Source organism: Limulus polyphemus, unplaced genomic scaffold (genome assembly GCF_000517525.1).
Source record: "Limulus polyphemus unplaced genomic scaffold, Limulus_polyphemus-2.1.2 Scaffold1059, whole genome shotgun sequence".
NCBI classification, from domain to species: Eukaryota; Metazoa; Arthropoda; class Merostomata; order Xiphosura; family Limulidae; genus Limulus; species Limulus polyphemus.
Window position 1 is genome coordinate 158,015 of NW_013666669.1, and position 25,738 is coordinate 183,752.

At 32.8% G+C, this 25,738-nt stretch overlaps 2 protein-coding genes and 1 long non-coding RNA gene across 4 annotated transcripts in view; 2 read left to right on the forward strand and 1 right to left on the reverse strand.

Moving 5' to 3' along the window:
- The window catches only part of LOC111086390, a 66,652-nt gene extending 65,157 nt beyond the window's left edge, over positions 1–1,495 (reverse strand). For both annotated transcript variants that reach the window (XR_002611110.1, XR_002611109.1), the window contains exon 1: positions 1,217–1,495. This is a non-coding gene — a long non-coding RNA (uncharacterized LOC111086390). The remainder of the gene's footprint in view (positions 1–1,216) is intronic.
- Positions 1,496–19,307: 17,812 nt separating this feature from the next.
- LOC106461929 (trophoblast glycoprotein-like) overlaps positions 19,308–25,738 on the forward strand; it is a 13,749-nt gene continuing 7,318 nt past the window's right edge. Inside the window, exon 1 of the mRNA XM_013921795.2 lies at positions 19,308–19,375. The gene's annotated coding sequence lies outside the window, so the exon portion shown is untranslated. The remainder of the gene's footprint in view (positions 19,376–25,738) is intronic.
- Positions 19,321–22,852, forward strand: LOC106461928 (cystinosin-like). Its single transcript, XM_013921793.2, has one exon. The coding sequence runs from the start codon at positions 19,549–19,551 to the stop codon at positions 20,830–20,832; it is 1,284 nt and encodes a 427-aa protein (XP_013777247.1). The 5' UTR covers positions 19,321–19,548; the 3' UTR covers positions 20,833–22,852.

Sequence of the window (25,738 nt, forward strand, 5' to 3'; positions counted from 1 at the left end):
AGAGTTTAAAGATAAAATATAATGCAGTATAACACTTTGTCTTTACATCTGGCAAGTGTTTAAAGATAAAATATAATACAGTGTAACACTTTGTCTTTACATCTGGCAGAGTTTAAAGATAAAATATAATACAGTGTAACACTTTGTCTTTACATCTGGCAGAGTTTAAAGATAAAATATAATACAGTGTAACACTTTGTCTTTACATCTGGCAGAGTTTAAAGATAAAATAATATACAGTATAACGTTTCGTCTTTATATATCTGATCGTTCTTAGAAACATTTTCAGCCATAGAGAACTCAATGTTTCCAAATCACGACAATATGACTGAGTTACACGATTTCAACTAGTTTTACAAGCCGTCGTGCGGGCCGAGCGTAGCCTTACTGTTAGTTAGCACAGACGGTAAATCCAAGGATTCGTGGTTCATGTTTCGTTACTGCACAAATTCGTTTCGTAATTTGGGGCAGTGTATGGTCTATATGAAAGACGGTATAATCTCTATTCAGTCAGATAAGAGTATCCCAAGAGTTGGCGGTGAGTGTTGTTAATTAACTGCCTTCTCACTAGTGTATCAGTTCAAAATTATGGCCGGTTATGGACAGATAACTATTTGTGTAATCATGCACGAAAAGTTTAAAGTAAACAATACGTTTTAGGATTTCCTTTTCTATGCTGTTAAAATAAATTCTCGTGACCTCGAACACACACAGTAGAGGTCAACTGATTAACTTAGATACAAATTGAAGAATTTTGTTCTTCAAGTTAGTATTATAAAAGGATATTAGGTGAAGCATAATAAAACAACAACACAAGCTTTCGTTATCAATTAAAAACATTACTACTTCTGAAATGTTACATTTGATATTTTATAAAATAGCATTCTTTAAGGCCCTTACCTTAATATCACATGCCACGAACTATGTCTCATAATTCTGTTGCTGCAACATTCAAAGCTCTTGTCAAATAAATATTTCCCTACTGTTGGATTTGTTCTAAAATTTGTTGTATTCTCAGTTCTACTTATTTCCCTACAAGTATGGGGTAGGTCCGCTAATATCAGGAGGGTCGAATAAACAAGTTACAGAGTTATCTGAACTTGAAAACTCGACTGAGTTTATAAACTGTGTGAGAAATAAACAGACTGGACACTTTTTAAGGCCAGTGAAAACTATCTTTGCTACAGACACAAAAAAAGAGAGAGTGTGTACCTACTTGGACAATTAGACGATCTCCTCTACTAGATCTTCACTCGAGATGAATCTCCCCAGTTATGATGAAAGCCATATAGAACTGCTCCAAATTAAAGCTCTATAAAAACCTTTGTTTCTTTGTCCTGCAATTGCATCACCGCGTAAACGGTCAAGCTCTTATAGCCTTCACTAGCTGAAACATACCGGTGTCGTCTCCTCAGCCACTGAAAGGACGTCTCTATAATTTTGCAGGCAGAGGAGGTAAAATCTGATAAGAAAAATGGAGAGAAAAAGATTTGAGCGGTGGACACAACAGTAGCTAAAACAAACCAATAATTCCCCGTTAACAGATTCAAAGAAACTATGAACAAGATAAAATCTTAAGAACTTGACTTTATCAGAGCCAAAGGGATAAGTTGGCTTTATAAACTCAGAAACTGATGATAAAGTTTATACACATTCAAATTTATACTTCCTCAATGAGAACCAGAACATTCAGCAGGTGCCATGTTCTTGATAAGATTATTTTACTGACTAATAGATGAATAACAGCGTCAGGAAGTTTCTTATTGGCTAGCTCTTTTATATCTTTGAAATAAATAAATAGAGAGTCAAGAAAAAGACCCACAAAGTCAGAAATATAGAGAGGCAGATATATAAAAGCATTCAGGAATTCAGAAAGACAAATATACACATTCATATGCAAAATAGCTGATAGACAGATAAATACACACGTGTAAAAAGGCAGACAGACACACACAGTCTGGAAGGCTGATGGACAGATAGACACACACAGTTAGGAAGTCAGAGGGGCAGATACACAAATATCAACACACACACAGTCAGAAAGCTAGAGATATAGATAGACGAGAACATTTAGAAAAGCAGACTGACAGATATAACAGTAGATACAAACTTTTATAATTTTCATGTTCTTTCGCTGTTACGTTACAACTTGTTTTTCTATTTAAAACATGAAGGACAACAACTACACAGATTCTCAGCCAGCATGTCGTTCACCGCTAGGAGATCTGCCGCCTCGTATTATTTACACATCCCTTATTACCATACGATCCATATGCATGAGGTTGAGGAGATGTAATGTCTACCTCTTGTACACCCCACTTTCTCTTGAGGAAAGGAATAAGCTGTCTGGTCCAACAGAATCATAAATCTTACTCTAGCTAGAATTTCGGACGCTGGCTACGAAACTCTCCAGACCCCAGTAGCTGGCTACGTAAGTCTCTAGACCCCATTCATTGAAAATACTGTTTTTCCCTCACTCTGAACTCAGTTTTAAAGATGCTATTTCTACGTGTACTGAGCCCCCTTCCACCGAGACCGTGTCCTTGACTTCAGTTTGGAAACCAGTCGTATCAAACAGTTATCAAGCAATAAATACTACACAATGGTTTACCTGCGTATAGAATAGAAGAAAGACAACTAATCAACAGCACCCACCACCATCTCTTGGCCTTATTGTGCCTGATCGAGTAATGAAATGTGACTGTCACTCTTACAGCGCACTCGCGCCCTCAAAGTGCGGAGCTCGTTTTTGCAGCAACGCGTCACAATCCATGAATACTCGGATGACAGCGAACCGTCTTGTACGTTTGGATGACAGCAGGAGATTTTTTCCAATCAATGTCCTGGTTTGTTTTAATCTAATATTAATTTTACCCCAAATATTTATTCATTTGTTAGCCAGGCCGCGTTTGTTGTTCAACTTGGGGCGTGATGGTGGGTAAAACAAAATACACGGCCTAGCTAACTATTGAATGAATATTTACTTTAAAATTCTTATCAATGCAATATATGTGTAGCTTACCAGTTTGGCCGCCAATTTTGATTTCATTCCTTTAAGTCGCACGCTTAATTCTTTTTTGGCTGAACCTTTTCCTCACACCTGATGTGTTTTTAATTAGATATATCTATTTTGATTTCAATCATAAGTGCTTAGAATTTAAATAGCAGATAAGTTCATTTATGTAAAAAGATTATTCCTCCTTAGCGGAATGATATGAACGACGTGTGGTTTGGAGGGAAGCACGTGGCTAACCACGTTGCTCTTCTCCCATTATTTCACCTCACCGTGGTCACCGACCTATGTAGATATTACAGCCTATTATAACCGGACTGTGTAAACTATGTAGAAAAAATAAAATTCAACATTATATTAACGCAATAATTTGAAGCATTAAGTGATTATATCGGAAGAATAATTTCACACCTGAACATCCAAACGATGCAATGAATAATAACATCATCTCTCTAGGAAACACGTAACCTGTTAGATGTTTATGGCCAATTGCTTCACCAGTTAAAACCTCAACATCCATAACCTATATAAGGTCATCAAAACAGCTTTTAGAAAGTTTCTAAATACCTTATGAAAATTTAGAGTTTACTTTGGTAAGGATACATTACTACAGGTTCTAGAAAAAAGTGTTTTAGTAATATAAATATCTGTATGAAAATTTAGAGTTTAATGCATATTTGTAAAATTTACTTTAGGAAATATATATATAAACTTATTAAAAGAAAGCGGCGTTTAAACCAGAAGCTGATTGACTAGATCTCCGATTAGTTCGCTCCCGTTACATCACGCTAGAAGCTCCGGAAGCTGGCGGACTCGAATATCGATCCAAGGGCGAACTGGGATTCGTTACGCATGCTGAAAGCTCCTCCCATATTGGACTTCATTACCAATGAAGTTTCACTATTTCATTAGGGCCTACGTCTCACTTATGACATCCGTACCCGTGGATCATATTTTTAACAGAGTTTTTTTTTTATATTATCTTAAACTGGACTCGAATCAAATGTTGGTCAACATTTTTTCACCTGGTCACACTGATTGTTTCATCAGAATAACGTACATACACAGATTTAAAAACATTAAAACTATTGAGCGAAATCTCGTGTATGCTACATTGGTATAATATCCATAAATATTTTAAACTTTCTTCTTATAGTTCTGGTGTTTAATTCTACTACACTTTGCCTTTTCTGTACTTTCCCATTCCTTCGTCGGTTCTTATTTTTATCTATATTTGTTGCTTTCGCCCCACTGCTCTTCCTTTAGCTTGACGATTTTGCACTTTTTTTTTCTTTTTCCTTTCCAGGTTCTCTTATTGTCATTTTTTTAATTCGCTTGTTGCGTTTCTCCATTGTATCCCCTATACCTTCTCCCTTAATCAGTGGCTAAGCGATAAGTGTTTTTTTTTTATCTGCCTTCATTAATCGCCCCCCCCTCCCCGTGGCACAGTGGTATGTCTGCGGACTTACAGCGCTAGAAACCGGGTTTCGATACCGTGGTGGGCAGAGCACAGATTGCCCTTTGTGCTTAACTTCAAACAAACAAACCTCCATTAATTATTGCCTCCTGTCCTCTTTAATGTTTTTTTTTCTATATTCTTTTAACTTTCTTCTCACCCCCCCCCCCTTTTCTAGCTCCATTATTAATTTATTCTTCTGTCATCTTGGCATTTATTTAACTTGCTTCTTTCTTATTCATATTTTATCTTGTTTCTTCAAGTCTTATAACTTTTATTTTACTTTTTTATATTTTTGTTTCTTCTATCTGTCTCTTTTCTTCTTTTGTTTATATTTTAATTTATTTTATTTCTATTGCTTTCTTTTCATTATTCTTGTTACACTTTTCACTCTTCTTATTTCCTGTTATTTTTTTACATCTACTGCATCTGTTATTTTTAACCACTTACCCTTCTATTTTTTGCTATCATCTTCTTTAACTTCTCCCGTTCAATATTTAATGTTTCCGTCATTTTCTTTCTTTCTGTATTATCATGTATGTTTTCATCAGTTTTGCTTTTCTTTCTGTTTTGTTTTACTCATATTCGTCCTTCTCACATCGCTCTCTCTTTCCATTTCTTTTTTGTGTCCCTATCTCATTATTTTAATTTTCTGAAATTTTAGTTCTCTCCTTCCTCTTGTTTTTCCGTCTTCATTTCTTCTTGCTTTTCCCCTATCTGTTTCTTTACGGTATATGATAATGAGACAACAACTCTTTGTAAAAGAGTAGTTTCTTGTTTCTCAGAATTCTAACAAAAATACATGTTTGTCCATCATTTCAAGTACAAAACGTGGCGAAAGCTTAACTGTACCTATACTAGGAATTTCAAAATCTTGGAAAACTCGATCAGGATCCGCCCTAATCCCCCATTATTCCTCTTTCCCTTTCTTTAATTCTCAGCACGAGTTTTGGAAAAGAGAGGGATTATTCTCGAAGAAAATGTTTTGTTCCATTCTTCTTTAAACATCGTAAATAGATAAGCTGTTTTGTAAGCACAAAATGGTTACTTGTGCTGACAACTCTCGACTGGGAACCACAAGACTCCAGAACGTGTGTCAATTGTAGCATGTGTAATCTGTAGAAATTGGTCTACATTTCTCTTCAAGTTATTTCGTGTGCCAGTCCTGAGTTGCAGGATCGGGAGAGCTACCTTGGTACGAAAGCACAAATCCCACGTGGGATAAATTAATTTGGATCTCATGAGTGATGAATAAGTTTACAGACTCAGTAAGCCATACTAACACGGATGTGACTTGACTGAATCGGCAAGACGGAGAACCATGAGATTAAACAAATATACTCGGATTATTAAATAGAACGCTGTAAAGATTAAGTTGGAAAACAATTCACAGTGTTTTGGAGAAAGGTTCCCACTGTGATGTAAATTAAATAACTTAAAGTATAGAGAAACTTTTACTGAATTAATTAGGACACTCTTTTTGAGATCTGAAGGTTTGCTTTCAGCAAAATAATACAAATTTATTTGTTCTTCCTAAAAACTATAGAAATGTATATCATGGAGATGCGATTTGTCAAGAAAAATGTTTGGCTATTTTTTTGGTATTTTTTTAATAAAATAATACTAATTTTCTAAAGTGTTCAAATTATATTGATGATAACTAAAACACTTTTTTTTTATTATGTCATTTTATTCCAGTCCGAGTAAGGAAACTAACGAGCCGTCAGAGTTTCGCGCTCTCTCTCGCCAGCCAGGGGAAGTAAAGAAATGGATGAAACTCTGGTAGCATGGATGGTCAGGTGATAATAAAAAAAATAATTAATAAAGGATAGACGAGACTTAATAATTAAGCAGGAGATACAGAAGTGGGCACAGGTCAACTATGTAGAAAGTAACAACTGTCAGTGGACATTGTAATTACTTAAAGATGTATATATATATATATGAAGTGGCAGATGTGATATCGGGCAACGTCAATATTTGGATCATGCACTGGAAGAGACATCTGACAGATGTTAGCTTACTCAGCAAGTAGAAAGAGCTTCTGGGTAGGATTCACGGACAAAACTAGCAAGTCCACAAGGACAGTAAACACTAGTCTACGTATGTATCTTTGAACGGGTAGGATTCACGGACAAAACTAGCAAGTCCACAAGGACAGTAAACACTAGTCTACGTATGTATCTTTGAACGGGTAGGATTCACGGACAAAAGTAGCAAGTTCACAAGGACAGTAAACAGCAGTGTACGTATGTATCTTTGAACGGGTAGATTCACGGACAAAACTAGCAAGTCCACAAGGACAGTAAACAGCAGTGTACGTATGTATCTTTGAACGGGTAGGATTCACGGACAAAACTAGCAAGTCCACAAGGACAGTAAACAGCAGTGTACGTATGTATCTTTGAACGGGTAGGATTCACGGACAAAACTAGCAAGTCCACAAGAATAATGACAGTCAGTGTATGTATCTTTGAACGGGTACGATTCACGAACAAAAGTAGCAAGTCCACAAGGATAATGACAGTCAGTGTATGTATCTTTGAACGGGTAGGATTCACGAACAAAAGTAGCAAGTCTACAAGGATAATGACAGTCAGTGTATGTATCTTTGAACGGGTAGGATTCACGAACAAAAGTAGCAAGTCCACAAGGATAATAAGCACCAGTATATTTTGAAGAAGTTTATGAAACGAGTAAATTGTTGGAAGGAAAAGTAATACGGTCATAGAGATCTTTGGTGAGACTTGGAAGACGAATTCAGAAAGCACGACGTTCCGGAATCCTGAGACGACCATAATAAGTAAAGGAAACTGTTACACATGTAATGTGACCATAGGTAAGACATTACCATATAAAGTATTTATAATTTTAGATTCACTCGACCAGGTCAAGTGTATGGTTAGGGTTAAACCTTAAAGGGAAATACAACTGTATATAAAAGTAAAGGTACTTCACCATTAGCTTAAAGAAATGCCGTCTTTTTGCTGTCAAATTATTCTTTAAACGGTTTCATATTGAATTCAGTGGATATGGCAGGGTTTTAAAAAATGGTTCTACATATAAAAAACAACAAACTTACGGATAATTCAAGTAAACCTAAGGTATACATTTACTTTTATAGTATTTTATGTTATTTTAATGTTTTTAAAGATATCTATACTCTAAAATACGGTTTTTATCAATGAAAAATAACGGTCAATTTCGCGTATTTATAAGGAATGCTTTTATATGGTAATATTTCCTGTACAACTTACAAATGTTCTGTAAGTGGTAATATTTGTCACGTAATAGTTGTGTTCTTTACGTAATTATGTTTTACGTGCAGAACAACAAATATTTAACACTTTGTTATATTTCCCACTAGCCAGAGATAGTTTTACGTCTGGAACATGCGCTACTTCATCGGTTATTTTGTGTGTCCAACAAAAGACATTGTCTTAATAATTATCGTTCATGCACACCATGAGAAGCGGATTGTAATTCGTGTCAAACCTAACAGACTACGCGTCTAAAATTTCCATTAGACAAAAACATTATTGTGATAATCGTTTTTATTACATTGTATTTATTAAAGATCGCATTTATTAGTATCATATCATCTTTCAATTACTTGACTTCAAGACAAATAATAATAATTAATTATTACAATTTGTATCCAAATATCAAGTACAGTGATGTTAATTAAAGGTCTTTCTTTGTTATTTGTAAGAACAAACTTCGTGTTTTCAGTTTACTAACCAAACCTTGCCAAGCAACAAGATCAGTGCCAAAATATCAGGAGTTTAATAAAGAATTTCCTTTATTTATGGTAGTTTTGATGCTGCCCTTAAACTAACTAAAAAAATCCAATACCGTTTTCGAAATTAGTTGCCTCCTGTCACGTACGGCGCATGGTGTCGCTGTGTGTCTCAAAGAACCAGCACAGCAGTGTTTTTATCAGAATGTTGTATAGTTCCAATTTGGCCCATTTCCCTAAACGTTAGTGCCAATTCAGCCCATTTTCCTAAACATTTGCTGCAGTGGGGTAAAAAAGGAAACCCTATAGAAAGAGAAGGATTGTAACAAAACCCCCATGTAAATTTCGGCGCCACGCTGTGGGAAGGCGGGATTGTTCGCGCTCTCTACCGGCGGAATATATTTTCCGCCTCACAGACTCCACGCTCTTTCATTTTCTCTACCCTCTTCAAGAAGGAGAGCAGTTACTGGCTTTTAAATCATGAATGATTACAGAACAATACTTTAATAAAGTCGTGCTCACTAAGTGTTTACAAGATCAAACTTCCAACTCACCAAAAGCATTTACCCGTAGAGTTATAAATCCGTTAAAACAACTAATCTAACCTAACTTTACCTATCTCAACGAAATTTCCAACTTTCTCAAAGCTAGTCGCTGTAGTGTTATAAAACTAAAATCATTAAAACAAGTAACTTAACTGAATCCGGTATAATTAAAAAGAAATACATGTTGATGGTTATTTGCAATGGGATATATGACAAAATTTTGAGATTGGTATGAAATGTTAATAAAAACGCAAAAAGTTGTGTTTGCACTTCAAATGTACAAAATGTTTCATCAGAGGAAGATAGATATATAAACGGAGAGAAAGAATGAATGAGAGAAAAAGAATTATACAAAAAGACAGTTACAAAGAAAGAAAAGAACAGTTAAACCCGACTGTTTATTTTTCTCGAGTTGTTTGAACAGACACGGTAAAACAATAAATTAGAATTGAGAAACTGAAAACGGATATTTAGTTTGCAGCTTATCTTTTTAGAAAAAAGGGGAGAGAGTGAAGGAGGTTTACATCATCGCAGTTTGACTGCCCCTTAGCTACGCGAACCCTGCTTGTTACAATGGTCAAACACAAAGCAATTTTGCTAATTATTAAGCTCAGCAAAAGAACAATAAACCGTCCAAATTGTAATCATGAACTCATCCAAATACCACACACAATGTACTTTTTATTAAATAGTAACCATTGAACTCATCCAATAGGATATTTCTATGAGCCGAAATGAAGTTGTTTATAGCTATTATATCAAAAAGGTTGTTTCAATCTATATTAATTTGTAAAGCAAAAACAACAGTATCGTAATACAGATGTTGCTAAAATAATTAGCGAACGTATTACAAAGGCTAATGAAGTACAAGTGGATCAATATTGTCAATAGATGGCACTACAAACGCTAGCGACTAGCAAATCTTGTTTTTGTTAAATTTTAAACAAAACTTTTCTCATTATATAATAGTTCGTCAAACATATAGACGTTTCGATGGTGAGATATCTTTATATATTCTAAAAAAACTACAAAATCCAATATTCAAGAAAGATTAACTCATCAAACACCAAGTTTTTAAATTGAAGAGGATTCTATATTAATGTTCCATATAGTAAAAGTGTCATCTTTTGTGTTACAGTCTAAGTATGTCGACCAACTGCATTCTGGAGATTTGACATATATTATTAGCTAAACTTAAGCTTTCGGATACCAAGGTATAAAATAAATTAATATTTTTATATATATATTTTCATGTCCTATTAGGTTACCTTAATTTTCGGTGTATAAGACGCACTTTTTTACCCCAAAATTTGATGTCAAAATCTGTTTGCGTTCTATACATCGAAGGTATGAATAATATATATACGATATACACAAGCCATGTGTAAATATATTTAAATAGGCATGTATAGTTTAGTTCAATTTAATGTGTTATTTATAATAATAGTAGTTTTTCTTTTAAAAATATAACTATTTATAATGCTCCCTAAATAATAAGAAAATAAATTACAGTGAAAGCAATGAAGATTTTATAGGTTTTGAACCAAACTAAATAACAGTAAACCTTTTTTTGATTTACGATACCGTAAATTCTTATTTTGATGTTTTGAGCTCTTTTGTGTTTAGAACAATATATATACTAATTTTTAAAGTATCAAATTGAATTTTTGTTCAATAAAAATCTTTTAAATACGACTGTAGCTGTTGGGAACCCAAACTTTGTCTTCAAAATAAGGGTGCGTCTTATATTCCGAAAATACGGTATTTTATCGTTTTCATTTAATTTAAAATTTGGCCAATTTATCCTTGCAGGTGAAGGAAAAACGAAAAACACCCTTCATAAGGAAGCCCTGATTTCATAGTTTATTTTCAAAAATTAAACCTAAAGTTTTTTTTCATAAATTCACAAAATATTTTTACCTATCGAAATAGGGGAAACTTACAGAGTAGATTTTTTTTTTTTGTCGAAAACCCGGGCAACGCTGCTAGTAATACTATAAGTGTATAAAACAGCTATGCAACATAAAGACTACCGCAATTTATGGGTTCGAATCTCCGTCATCAAACATGCTCGCTCTTTTAACCGTGGGAGCGTTATAGTGTGACAGTCAATCCCACTATTCGTTGGTAAAAGGGTAGCCCAAGAGTTCGCGGTGGGTGGTGGTGACAGGCTGCCTTCCCTTTAGTCTATCACTGTTAAGTTAGGGATGGTCTACTGCAGATAGCCCTGGAAGTTTAAAACAAAAACAAACTCCAGAGACACCCAAAAACAGCTTATAAAATTCATTTATTATTCCGTATTTGCTGGGCTTAGTAGTTAGCACGTGACAGTGAAATCTCACTGTTCAATTAGAGTGACCCAAGAGTTGGCGATAGGTGCTGACGATTAGCTACCTTGATCTAGTCTATGAGTTCAGTATTAAGATAGATAACCATTTTGTTGCTTTACGTGAATATCCTAAACAGACCAAGAACATTAGGTCAGTACTGCTTGCCTACAAAATGTTTTGTGTGGCTAAAATGTTGGTTGTGTGAGAAAAAGCAAACAGTAGGCCTAGCCTGTAAAATAAAATTATGCTGTCTACCATAAAATAGACTACGAGAAAAGAGTAAGGCTTACATTATAATACTTACTGTGTAAAATGATATTAAAATCAAGTCAGCGAATCTATTTTATTCTACTTTTTTTTTCTCCGGATGGAAGTGGATTTTTTTTTCTTTTGATAAGAGTACAGTATTGTATTTTGTTTGTAGTATATCTCATACATCAATGTGAATACGGTATCACATTCATAAAAATATATTAAATTTACTTTAAAGCAAGTGGAACATAATATTACATACATATTTATATTTGAAATTTTAATATTTGAGGAGAAAAGACTGGGGATGGGGTGGGGGCAATAAAGCTAGACTTATCCTGTTCGCCAGAACGGGTACTCATACGTGTGTAAGATAACATAAATATTCTTCAAGTGTTTACTGCGCACGTCACACTTCCCTCACGTGAAGGTACTCAAAACGACAAATTTTCCTTGATATAGGCGTGTATCGTCTGCTACCGAACCGTTAATTTTACCGTTAACATATGCATTACGCAAATAAATTCTACGCAGACTTGACATTTTTTGGTAAGTTTGCGTTAAAATTCAATTATGAATATAGCTTTATAGGCCTATTTAGTTATAGATCATTAACTATATATATATACTAATACATCATATATTTAACCTCAAACACAAAAGAAATGTATGCAGAATTAGAATCGGCGGACAAATAAGTAAACAAATAGATATTTTTTAGTTTTGTATATAGATTGTAGTAACATGGTGTGGACGTACTATATATTGTAATACTGCAGTCATTATGCTGTATAACTGCATTATATACTGATAGTATGATACTATAAATTGTTGTATATTGTGTTATATACTGATAGTATTGTTGTAGGTACGTTGTGTCGATGTGCCAAATACTGATGATACTATTGTTGTTGTATACAGTGTTATATAGTAATAGTATCGTTGTGTGGTTGTACTATATACTGTAATCGTTATCTTGTATATTTACAATCATATGAACACTAGGTACTCACTAAAGGTCCTTGTTGTTTAATGACTCCGACCGAATTTGAGCTTTTGTTTATTAATAGTTTCGTACCCAGACACATCTCTATATATCTTTGATTTCCCCACATATTCCTAAGCTTATGCAAATATTCTGCATAAAATATTTCATAGTTTTTTATATTTATTCATCTTTGTATTGTTTTTTTTTCTTTAGCCATACATAAGTAATCTGTAAAATTCATGCGGATTGATATTTACATGAATAAGTAGCTAAAATCAATTCTAGAATTTAAATACAATTTTGGATTTTGAATGTTGATTTAAATACTAAAACGTTCTTTACTGTAAAGACTTGTGTACTTGATAATGATCGCACCAGTGATCGAAACGTCGTACCTGTTCTAAAAACTAATTTTACTTACTGTAAAAGCTGTATATTATAATAAATATTTGTTTATTAAGTTTAGTCTTATTTATAATTTTTAGATATCTGTGGTCAAAGAAAATGTTGAAACAGTTACACCCACTAGATGTCGCTAATGAGTCACCTATGCTTATGGCAGTTTAATGCTTTTTGCACCATGCTGAAATCGATTAATACTTGTTGAATGATCAAGTATATGTTTTCCATTATCTGTCTTGTACTTAGAGAAAAAAAATAGAGTATAGACCAAACTGGAACAACAATTACTATATACTGTTAAACACTCGTTGCGACGTTGAAACTAACAAGAGTTTTATTCGTATCTCTATGGAGGAAGAGAAACTCCAATATATCTTCAGCCTGTTTACCTGAAGGCTGAGGAACAGATGTGATACTACGATAATGCTATCTTCTTTTATTTTTTGTAGAATTGCAATCTCTGTAGCTATTGAGTCAGTCTCATCTTTAATGTGCATAACTAAGGTCGTGGTGATCGCTGGCTATATACATATATAAATTAGCCCCTCTGCTCTTTCTTCTTGGATTATTCCACTTTGTTGGTAGTAGTGAAACTCATGGAACTCAGATTGGAACCATCAAAGAGTTTGTTTCCACATGCCACCATTCAGAAATTTGAATACATTTTAATTCCAACTCATTGATGATTGAATCAATAATCCAAATACAAAATTGTAGTTTAAAACTAATATTCGATCATCTTTACGGTCTATCACTAGATGACGCCACTTATCAGCTTAACATATTTTCTGTGGTGTAATCTCTCCTGCACACTTCATGATAATAATGATGACTAAAAATGTAGAAAGATCGTAAAATATAGTTTGTTTACTTATTCAACTTTAAGAAAATTTCTTATAACTGACGGTTAAATTAACTTATTTAATTAATTAATCTGTTATGTGTATTTTTTTAAATATATTTTCTTGTAAAAATTGCTATAAATGTCGTACGTAAGGCCATAATTTGGTTGATATTTCTCTATGTGTAACAGATTGTTGACAACATATAGACATTTCATTTGAATATTGAACAAATACAATAAGAAGATGATAACTCTTGGTCGTTAATATGACTTTAGCCTTAAGTATTATCTATGTAACACACAGAGTAACCAGCAAAACGTAAGCAGGAAGCTATTCATGTGATTACACATAATATAATAGACTTGGTAACCAAAAATAGTTTTATATCCGATACGTTTAACCACTGAAGTAATTGGGTTCATATTAGAGAACGACAGAAGTTATTAACTTCACAACATGGAATGACAGAAGGTTAATATTAACTACAGAATATGCAATGACAGAAGTTATTAACTTCACAACATGGAATGACAGAAGGTTAATATTAACTACAGGATATGCAATGACAGAAGTTATTAACTTCACAACATAGAATGACAGAAGGTTAATATTAACTACAGAATATGCAATGACAGAAGTTATTAACTTCACAACATGGAATGACAGAAGGTTAATATTAACTACAGAATATACAATGACAGAAGTGATTAACTTCACAACATGGAATGACAGAAGGTTAATATTAACTACAGAATATGCAATGACAGAAGTTATTAACTTCACAACATGGAATGACAGAAGGTATTAATTTCACAACATGGAATGACAGAAATGTTTAATTTACAATATGGAATTACAGAAATGTATAATTTCACACTTGGGAGCGAATGAAGCATTTAAATTCACACTATGAGACGGCTGGAGTTTTTGAATTCACAATAGGTATGATGATGATTAAAATATTTTGTAAATTAGTAACGTATACACTACTAATGAAGACCCCATGCGGTGGGTTATAGTCTCCCACATGATTAATGTTGCCTTAGTTTCTAAAGAAGCACTGTATTCGTATCAAATAATCCACCGTATAAAACATCTGAATGGTCGAACTATTCAGTTACATACCCATTCACCATATAGTTCTTAGATCTTTTTAGACAATCATAAGTCATATGTTCGGGCAGTTAAATCATTAACCAGTTGTAATAAAGACGACTTAAATGGGAAATGAAAGAAACTTTATTACAAATTTTATTTATAATTTACGGTTTAGGATACTCCAAATACAGTTTTGAATGCCCTTATACTACGGTCCCTTGGTTGTATTCCTGTAATTTGATACCATTTGAAACTCAAATTTTAAGTTCATATATTTGTCAAATACTTTTACATTTTATGCATGATAAAAACAGTAGCGATAGCCCTAAAGTAAACTACAGTAGAGTATCAATATCAAGTACTATCATTATAAGAAAATGGCGAGTCTTTTTTTGTTGATACTATTGTTTCAAAATGGGATTTATAGAAACTATGTACGTCTTTTGTATTCTTTCTTTTGTTGGAACAATAATCAGGATGTTTTACCAAATGTGAGGAAAAGGCTTATCAAATATTTAAATATTATCTATCTGTGAGTACGGTCAAAAGCGGTAGGTGATGCTACTCGTATCTCGTCTTGTTGCCCTGACGATGTGTTTTTTTTTAGAATTTACTAATATCAATACTGAAATAATATCTTGTCGTACTTGTTGGAACAGACTACTATCTGATACAGCAGAACCAACCGTAATGCGTCTGTTATTGATAATTTACATATTGATGACCGTCGAGTTTAAAATTTTAAATGTCGCGGAGCTCCCGGTTCCATGACTACCAAATGACTAAAAACACGGGAGATCGAGCCTGTGGTTAGCATAATAGGCTTAACTCTCTCTGATCCTGATGGAGACATGGCCACCTCCATGCGCCACAGCTGTTTCCTACTATCACATCATATTTAGTTCAAAAAAGTGTATAAATTATATAATTGATACTTGAAACCGTCGGTACTTGGTGAAACTCCATAATTACAGATTTGAGGAAAAACAAGACAATTTTACGTTTCACAAATATATAATTTATTCACGACCATGGTTTCGCCAGTAAAGGCATTATGAGGCACAGAATGAAACCGTCCAATCCGTGATGGTTATATTGGTTAAGTATCTTTAATGCCCCGAATAATAACCAGAAATAACCAGAAACTTCTGATTCTCTTCAGCCCACTTGATGGCCAAAATGAAGACTGAAGTTCTTTTAACTCGATGGAGATGTTGGCTGATTGACTCTGATAACTCTTATAGCGCACCAGTGGTTCTAAAGTATTAAGGCTTGTCTAGGGCATCAAGCCTAGAACCACGAAAAATTAAACTCGACACACGCATAAAAACAGAAATGCACATTAACAGACAAAACTATCTGTATAAGAGGAGGATTAGGGATATAACTTACCCAAGTCTTATATTAAACTTTAATTTCAGTAATTTATACATAAAAACACACTTTCTGGAACTCACAACTGTCACAAATAACAGTTTGAAAAAAACAGCCTGTGCTAAATTACTTCGAAAGCTTAGCTATCAGTTTTTAAAAATACTTTTAACATATTTATAAATCAAACGAACGTATGGTAAGGGCCGAAAAAAAAAACGCAGTTTAAAGATCAAGCCATGGAGCCAAAATTTCAAATAAATAAGTTTGTTTGTTTGTAATTAAGCACAAAGTTACACAATGGGCTATCTGTAATCTGTCCACCATGGGTATCGAAACCCGGTTTCTAGTGTTGTAAGTCCGAAAACATACCGCTGTGCCACAGGGAGGCAAATGAATAAGATTAGGCTTCATATCATATTTATTACATCATATGTGTGGTATTTTCAGACGTCTTTGACTCACACAGTGATCCTATATTTGTATAAAATTTTAGAATTAGATAATATTGATACTACCAATCTGTCATTGTGGATTATTTAGCAGTTAATCTGATTAAATTTTAGAAAAGTAAATGTGAAGCAATATCTGATATCCGATTTACCACACATCGCTCAGTTATATGTTTGCTTTTCGATTTGGAAAGTGGAGATACGGTCTGTTACAATCGTCTTGAAATGTTATAGAGAGTTTATTTCATCAATAAAACTAGACATTAGTTTCGAATATATTCTGAATAACAGTTGTGATTCAATCATAAAATGTATATTTTATTTGTTTTTTACCTTTAGTGTTAATTCTTTAATTAAAGAATAGATAGGGGCTGAAGATAATCATCCTTTGGACCAGAGTAGCCCTGTTATAAAACCACTTTTATCGTTATTTTTATTGTCTAAACAACAGACGCATTGATAAAGGATCCTCAATTTGTCCTTGCATTTTTGTTTACGTAATAATAGATAACGATTTAAGTAATTTTCTATTCACGATACTGGAGTTAAGAAATTTGAAATCATAAAAGTTTTCCAGATTTTTAATTTCCTGGAGGTCACCTTTGTCATTCGGAACTAATACTGATCCTATTTCACTGTTTCTCGATGTGAATTTCTATATAAAGCTTTTTCGATACTCACTAATCAGTTGACATAAGTCTAGAAAAGATCTATTATCACATATTCTGAAGTGGATATTGATCAATGATCTGTACTGTGTATATGGTACGAATACTCTTAAAGATGGTGTTATTACATATATTCAATCTGAATGTCATCTGATCTGACACATACGACACAAATTAGTCAGTTTGGATATGGTAAATGAAGGTTGGAAGGATATCGACTTATGGTGTTTGTGTCTCTATATCTCTGAACTCTGAGTTCATCGTGAGGAAAGAGGAGAAACGCAAAAGGATGATTATAACAATATTTATTAACATGCAACTAAAACACAAGACGAAATATAAGTGGAATAAGTGTGTGGTCTGTGTGTGAATATGTTGGACTGGTGAAACAGTGGTGGGAAGTGAAACCTTTGTGAGATCTCTCTCTCGTCAGTTCAGTGTGTCCTCCTGCCCTACTTAAACTAAAACAAAGTTACAAAATTAAAATTAACTAAAAAAATAAGGAAATAAAAAATAAACAAAAGAAAAATAGAAAAGTTGCTAAAAGTTAAATTAAAACTCAGCAAAATTTAAATCTTGACAAAAAATCTAAAACAAAGAAAAATCTCAATTACTCTCAGCAAAAACGTTTAGCCTGCTAAAAGTTAAGTTACACAAAAGTCTGCTAAACAGTGGAGAACTTGGATTTTAGTACAAAACACAATAACATCACACAAAGCCAAGTTGTACATGTTACTTCTTAAAGAGAAGGCGTGACTTTAGTCCACTAAAAGGCTAATATAAGGACAGGGAAATCCCGGGCCAGTACTCGATTCGGCGACAACAACAACAACAACAACAAAGGTCATCCTTATATACTAGAGTTATATTTCCTTGAAGGTCGAGGGCAGATCCAGAATAAGGAAAAGTTAGTTAGATGTGTTTACTTGAGCGACTTTCGGTGATCAAACTGAACTGAAAGAAAAACAAATTTCGAAAAAATACATATTAACTAAGGGAGTAGAAAACTTAAAGTATCGTTCTATATTAGGAGTTATAAATTATGGATGTCTAGGGCAGATAATCCTTGTGTAGCTTTGAACAAATACCAGAAACAAACTTCACCTGCATAAAAACAAAAATAACTAAATCCTATAAATTAATTCATTTTGTAATGAACTAAACAAAACGCGGCTACAATCAGGGTCAAAAACACAATTTATTAACATAAAACAGAAGAAATCCAAACTATAACTCTCAAACAACTAGAATACAAATTTTTCACTTATAAAAAATAATTAATAAACCGTGCCTGGCCAGGACTAGATCCAAACGTTAATAAACAATATAACATACATCTCAAAGTGATTAACTTCAATAAATATAAAAGAAATTAGAAGAAAGAACCAGAAAAAAAAAACTAATTCACCAGAGAATAACATAATGTTTCAAAATTAAACCACTTCTCACTATAACAAAAATATGGATCAATAATTAGCAATAATTCTTTCTAATTATATCTCGTGAACTAACTCGTTTTCAAGACCAAGGAAAGCATTTTATTAAGTGGTTAGACCACGAAATTACAGCTTATGTGACTAGCTAATTTACATAATTTTTCACAAGAGTAATATCCGTATGCCACCGCTAGGGGAGCTTGTGTCAGTTTCATAATACTTACATACTCAACATCAACGGGCTCTACTAGATAGAAGGCGAGTTGGTGTTTTAATATAACTAAAAATTCATAATTAAACAAAACGATAAAAGGAATAATTAATGAATGGTAAACAAAACAATAACAGAATAAAAGTATAATTCTTTATCTTACAATGTCTGTTTATTGTAATACTATATGAAGACTAGAAAAGTATTGGAAAGATAAACAAATAATTGAAACACATTACTGATGTCAGTACAGTTTTGTAGAATTTTGATTTAGTATTTTCTATCCTTTATGGTGTTGCTGTTGAGTTAATAAAGCATATTCGATTAATGTGTATGCGATATTTTTGAATAAAAAATTTATGATTGTGTTTAGTCCTGTGATTTGTGAATGAAATAAAACAAAAAGTGGTAGCTGTTGTTGTTTCAGTTCGATATTATTTAATTAAATATATTAGCTAAAATTCAGTAAAAACGAAAGGCGACATGTGCTTCCCTCTGAAGCAGGAAACAGAAACTACAGAATCGATCACGAGACTTGACTGTATTATTGAATAGATGAAATAATTACGGTAATATATATGTAATTTTGGTTTAGGGCTTATGTCTTTCGATTTAACTTAAGTTCTAATAGATCCCGAATAAACTTTTTTGGTCGGAGGCCTAACTGTTACTTCAGTTTTAAAAGTTAAAACGGCGTCTCATAACGTGAAAAGTTAATATTACAAGTAGTAATACTACTAGTATGCCTACGACTTCAAAAAAAATGTCGAAATTGAGTAATCTTAATAATATTACTAGCAATACTAATGTTATTGCAGATTCTTTCTACCGCACTGGATTTAGAACTTTATTTAACTTTAAGCAAGGTTCTGTAAACATATTTTCTATGATATTTGGATTGGTAACGTTGCTGCAGTTATTTATTAATATTAGTAAAGTGTCTGCGCAGCAAATAGAAGTTTCACCTCACGATCTCGCTTTCAGCAAGGATTATTTCGGATGTTTTTCTGTTTACCTCAGCAAACCAGTTAACGTTGATGTGGCAGTCAGTTTTTGGTATGAACATGGGAATGTTATTAATTGCTTACCTAATGATTGGACTATTCCTGAAAATTCCAACTCATCTTTGAGTTACAATGTGACAGCGAGAGAAGCAGGGCATACAACTGTTCGAGTCAACGTTACACCGAACGACTTCATGGATTCAGAAGCCTTTGTGAGAGTGAATGTTTACAGGAACGAGGGTTTGATAATATTATGCTCTGTTATTGGTTGGATATACTTTGTTGCCTGGTCTATCTCATTTTATCCACAAATATACATGAACTGGAAACGAAAAAGTGTTGTTGGACTGAATTTTGATTTTGTTGTATTAAATCTAACAGGATTTTTCTGCTATTCTGTTTATAACTTATGTTTTAAATATGTGTATTCTGTGAAGTGTGAGTATTTTAATTTATTTCCAACAAGTATTATCCCAGTTGAATTAAATGATATTGTCTTCGCTGTCCATGCAACTTGTGCCACAATAATTACTGTCATTCAGATACTTTTGTATGAAAGAGGTGAACAGAGGGTTTCTCGTATTGCATGCATTTTTCTCTCTTGTTTATTTCTTGGAGCTGCCATATTCTTGATTGTAATCTTTGCAGGAGGAATTCACAAACATCCTTGGCTTTCTTTGCTCTACTACTTGTCTTATGTAAAACTGGCCATTACTTTAACCAAATACATTCCGCAGGCTTACTTTAACTGTAAACGTCGTTCCACTTCTGGCTGGAGTATTGGGAATATCCTGTTAGACTTCACTGGAGGGTTTCTGAGTATTCTTCAGATGTTTTTGATTGCCTATAATTTTGATGACTGGATATCAGTGTTTGGAAATTTTACAAAATTTGGATTGGGATTTATTTCAATTTTGTTTGATATATTATTCATTGTACAACATTACTGTTTATTTCCAGAAGACAAATATTACAACAGGATGGAATCTTCAGACAGCTTGGCCAATTCTAGTGATGCATAATGTCTGTAAATTGTTTCTAAATATACCTTAAAGTATGAAATCTGGTGAAATTTAGAAATACATTTTTTTATTTACTAAGGATCAGAGCAATTAGAATATCTTTTTCTTGTTAATATTTTTCAATAAGTGTCTGAAACTCCATGTATGAGTATTTGATCTTGCTAGTGAGAGTGGAAAGATTATTTTTTTAATATCGGTGACTGCTAGATATTCAAGTATAAAAATGTTTCACTTAGATACTCACATCTGTGTGGAAAATAAAACTATTGCACTTGTAAACTTTTTCCTCAAGGAGTGTTTTAGTCAAAACATTTTTCTTATACCAACATATAATATGAGTACTTTCTTAGTCTTTACAGTATGTTAAAAACTTTCAGTGGAAAATTTTTTGTTTTAGCTGCTAGTAAGGTGAAGGATTCTTTTAGAATAATTAATTACTTTTATCCAGTTAAAGGTTTAATTTAAGAAAATGGTTTGAATGATGTCATTTATGGTTTTCCATTTATTTACTTTATATTATTAGTTATATTTCAATTATGAAATTCAGTTTGATTTTTAACTTTGAACTTTTATACAACAGGTAACCAAAAAATGCTAGGTTACACATTATTCTCCTGGTTTCTGTGAACGTATGCAAAAAGAAAAACAACATACAAATTCAAGTTAATTTTCTACAATATGATGTTTGTAGGTTATAAGAAAAAATTAGCTTATTAGTGTTTTTGAAAGTGAGTTATTTACTAAAATTTTGGTTGTAGCTGAAAATATTAAAAGGATAACCAAATGATTCATTTCATTTTGATTCGTTTAACAACTTCTGGCATATTGATTTATAACAATGTACTTCTAATCAGTCTATCTAAAATTGGATTTATTGATTTTATAACTTTTCTTTCTGATAATATATATTTCTTAGCTACTGATAAATAATATTTATCAGTTTACATATATATATATATATACAGTATATGGTTATTATTTTGTCACTTACTGAATAAAACAAAGACTAAAATATCTAGAAATACTGATTTTAATAGAACATTGTAGTTTTAGTTGAAGGAAGAAAAAAAATTAGTGTTTTGTTCTATGAAGAAATAAATTAGATGCATTTGTTATATAGTATATTCAAGGTAGTTTTGTAACTAATATAAAGTTAGTTAATAGGTAAATATGTGAAATAGTTGAAAAAGTATATTGTTAATATATGTATTGAGTTATAAGAGTGTACATTACCTTTCACAGAACAGTGTTTTTCTTTATTAAAATGATTTATAGTGAATATAGTAAATATCCCTAACATGCAAGATGACAAACAAAAACACATGTTATAAAATAAAGTGTTGATGGTTTTGTGGTATATGCAGAGAATAATAATACATTGTTTTGTTTTTTCCAGAGTTTTAGAAATAGTAATTTCATAAAAGATTGTTACTTTAATTAATTATAGCCATGAAAGTAGTTGTTATGAATCTTTAGCTTATAATATTCACACATTAAAAATTGTCAACTTGAAGAAGACCTATTATCAAGCTCATATATTAGCAGTTTAAAATATAAACAAATGTTTTGCCATGTTACCATTTCAGCTTTATTATATAATTACCATTCATTAACAATGGAGATGAACTGTATCATATCACATCTGGTAACTTGGTTTAAGACTGGTGGAGTTCTTGTTGTTGATTCATAATATAATATAAATGCACATTATGAAGATATGAAAAGGCCTAAGTATCGTTGTTAACATCTTAAAATTTGTGTTAACTTAATAGAATTGACTGCAGTTTGTTTAGAGTGAAGTACAGTATTTTATTGTTATTTAATTTTTGTAAATTTAAAAGTATAATTTTTTTTGTGAATACTTTTGTTTGAAGGAATATGACAGTAACATTTGCCCATTCTGTGAAGGATGATTTTTCTATTTCTTGATACGAAGGTTTATAACCTTTAATTGTTTATAGATTTTAAAATTAACCAAATGAGTACATATGATAGTGAAAAGTCAATTAAAAAATTTGTTAAAAATATTATGCTGTTTTAAAAAAATTATAGTGGTTACTTATCTTACAAAAATCACAACAAATACATTTATTCAGAATACAGAACAGAAGGCTTTATTATATTTATTGAGAACTAGAACACTGGAGAAGCAAACAAAGCAACTTATTCACTCAACTTCAACTAAACAAGATAATCTAAAATTAATTCCAGTATATCATATAAGATGGCAGAGTAGATAGGATTTTTTAGGTTGTATCTACAGAAATATTCAATACAAGTCTAATAAGGTTATAATTTCATTGTAGGCCACATTTGGAGCTCATTCTTGAGCTCCTTACCTTAAAAAGAACATTGAATTGTTAGAAAGTCAGGAGGAATATAGGATGATACTTGAGATTGAAGGTTGTCCTTTGAGGATAGGTTTAGTTCTCTGAAATTGTTTTCTATTAAATAAGAAGAATTAGAGGTGCCTGACTGAGGTGTTTAAGATTGTAAAAGGAATTTATAAGTGTTGATGCATCATCTTTTTTTTTTTTTTTGTATTTAAGAGTGAAAATGGTAAAACTAGGGGACACAAATATAGATTTTGACAGGGTAGGAGTCGTCTTCGGCCAAGGCAGCTTTATTTTTCTCACAGGATGGTTGGCCTTCGGAATAGGTTGCCTTCAGATGTAGTGGATGCAGTAAATTTATATGAAGTCTTGATAAGTATTTGAATGATAAAGACTAGCTTTGTGTGTTTTATTTTAGAGTTTAGTATAGTGCCTTAATGCACTACTGGGTAGAGTTTAGTATAGTGCCTTAATGCACGACTGGGTCTGTTGTTATCCTTAAATTACACGTGATTAAATACAATTTGTATTTCATGTAATTATTATACAACCAATTTACACAAAGTAACAAACGACACAAAAAGATTAGGCTTTCCTCTGTCTTATATTTTCACGTTTAGTTCACTAACAAAACTGCGTTAATAGAAAAAAAAATATATTACAGATTATTAATGTCGATTTATAGGTGCCAACATAAATAGCTGAACATCACCTACAAGGAGAAGTGTAAAATGATTAAATATCAGCAACAAACAGATACCTAACGGATTTTGTAACAATAATTCCTATTAATAGTTAAAAGGTCTATGTTATTGCTTAGTAAAGGTAGGTCATTGTTAATTAGAGAATGTTCGACTCAAAAAAAGAAAGCGTCTTGCACTGTTTAGTAATAGAAAGTTATAATACAAAGTTCATTCCTTAAAGATGAAATATAAAGATTTGAAACGGCCTTCATTAAAATCTGACGAAACGTGAATTCTATAAAATAGCTTTGAAATTAAAATGGGTTATCTCAAAGTAAGTCGTGGGAAGACAATGTCGCGAACTTTGACTTCCCATGATATAAGCGTAACTGGGCACAGGACCCGTGCCCCGTATGTTTTTGGTATCTAGCCACGCCCATGGTGGTAGCCCTCCTATGCTCTCCACTGGGAACATGCAGATTGGAAGACTACAGATGGCAGCACCTACAGACTAACACAAAGTTAACAAATATGTTCATAGAGTATTAAATAAGTAATCACTTTTCATGTCATCTTCTATAAAGTTGGCTTCTTGTCAGGAAAAGTTCATGACATTACTGGTGTATTAAACTTGGTTTTAGGATGATTTATTACCAGTTTACAGATATCAATTCTGTATTTTCACAAAATGGTTTTAATACTGTATTTCTTATTCCACGATAAATGCATTGCATTCCATGTTTATAAAATGGAAAACGATTTGTTTTTTTTAGCGCAAAGCTAGACAATATACTCTCTGCGTTCTGTCCACGACGGGGAATCGAACGCAAGGTTTTAACGTTGTAAGTTCTTAAATGTATCGTTGACTTATAGGGGGGACTACGAGAAGATGAAAAGCAAATTAGAACATTTTGATAAATTTGTTGTTGCCATTGGGTACAACGTACACATAAATGTTATAGAATTACATTTGAAAATATTAAACTTTAAGTGAACCAATCATAAAGCAGGAAGATGACGTACACCTTGCGTGATGGAACGTGCAGATGTGAATACAGCAGGAAGACTACGTATAGTTTGCGAATATACATAGTGGGGAACCAGAATATTTGCTAAAAGATGGTGGTGGTGTTTTTTTATTACTTATTATTAAAGCTTCCTCGATTTTTCTTTTAAAATTGCTGGTTTTCTTATAATATATGTAAAATAAGTGGGAGAAGGTTTGACCAGAATATTGTTCATGTTGATGGATGATAGATGGTGCATGATTGGGCTCGTTTAAGCGAATGTTGAGTTTTCTCTCTTTTTCACCCATGTAGCTAGCTGCACAGTTCTGACATTTGTATTCATAATCAACATTATTAATATGATTGTCTTGGAATTTATTTGACAGAATACTAACTAGTTTTCTCCCTCGATGATACAGCGGTAATTTTACGGAATTATGGTGCTAAAATCCGGGGTTCGATTCTCCGCGGTGGACATAGCAGATAGCCCAATGTGGCTTTGCTCTAACAGCAAACTGATTAGTTTTTACCAAGAATAAAGTGTGAATTACTCTTTATATTAATATTGTGTGTTTTACAAAAACATAACATCTTGAGAGCGTAAGAAAGACCGGGAACGTAGGGTAAAGAGAAGGTGTTGTTTGAAGTTACGCACAAAGCTATACGATGGGCTATCTGTGCTCTGCCCACCACGGGTATCGAAACCCGGATTCTAGGGTTGTAAGTCCACAGACGTACCGCTGTGCCACTGGGGGGCTAAAGAGAAGGTTCTGGTGTCTTAAATTAAATTTCTCTGGGGCATCACATTGATTACGTTTATTAGTGTTAGTAGCTGTCTTTTCGTATGATAATTTTAAGTAAATTAGTGACGTGGAGGCAGGAC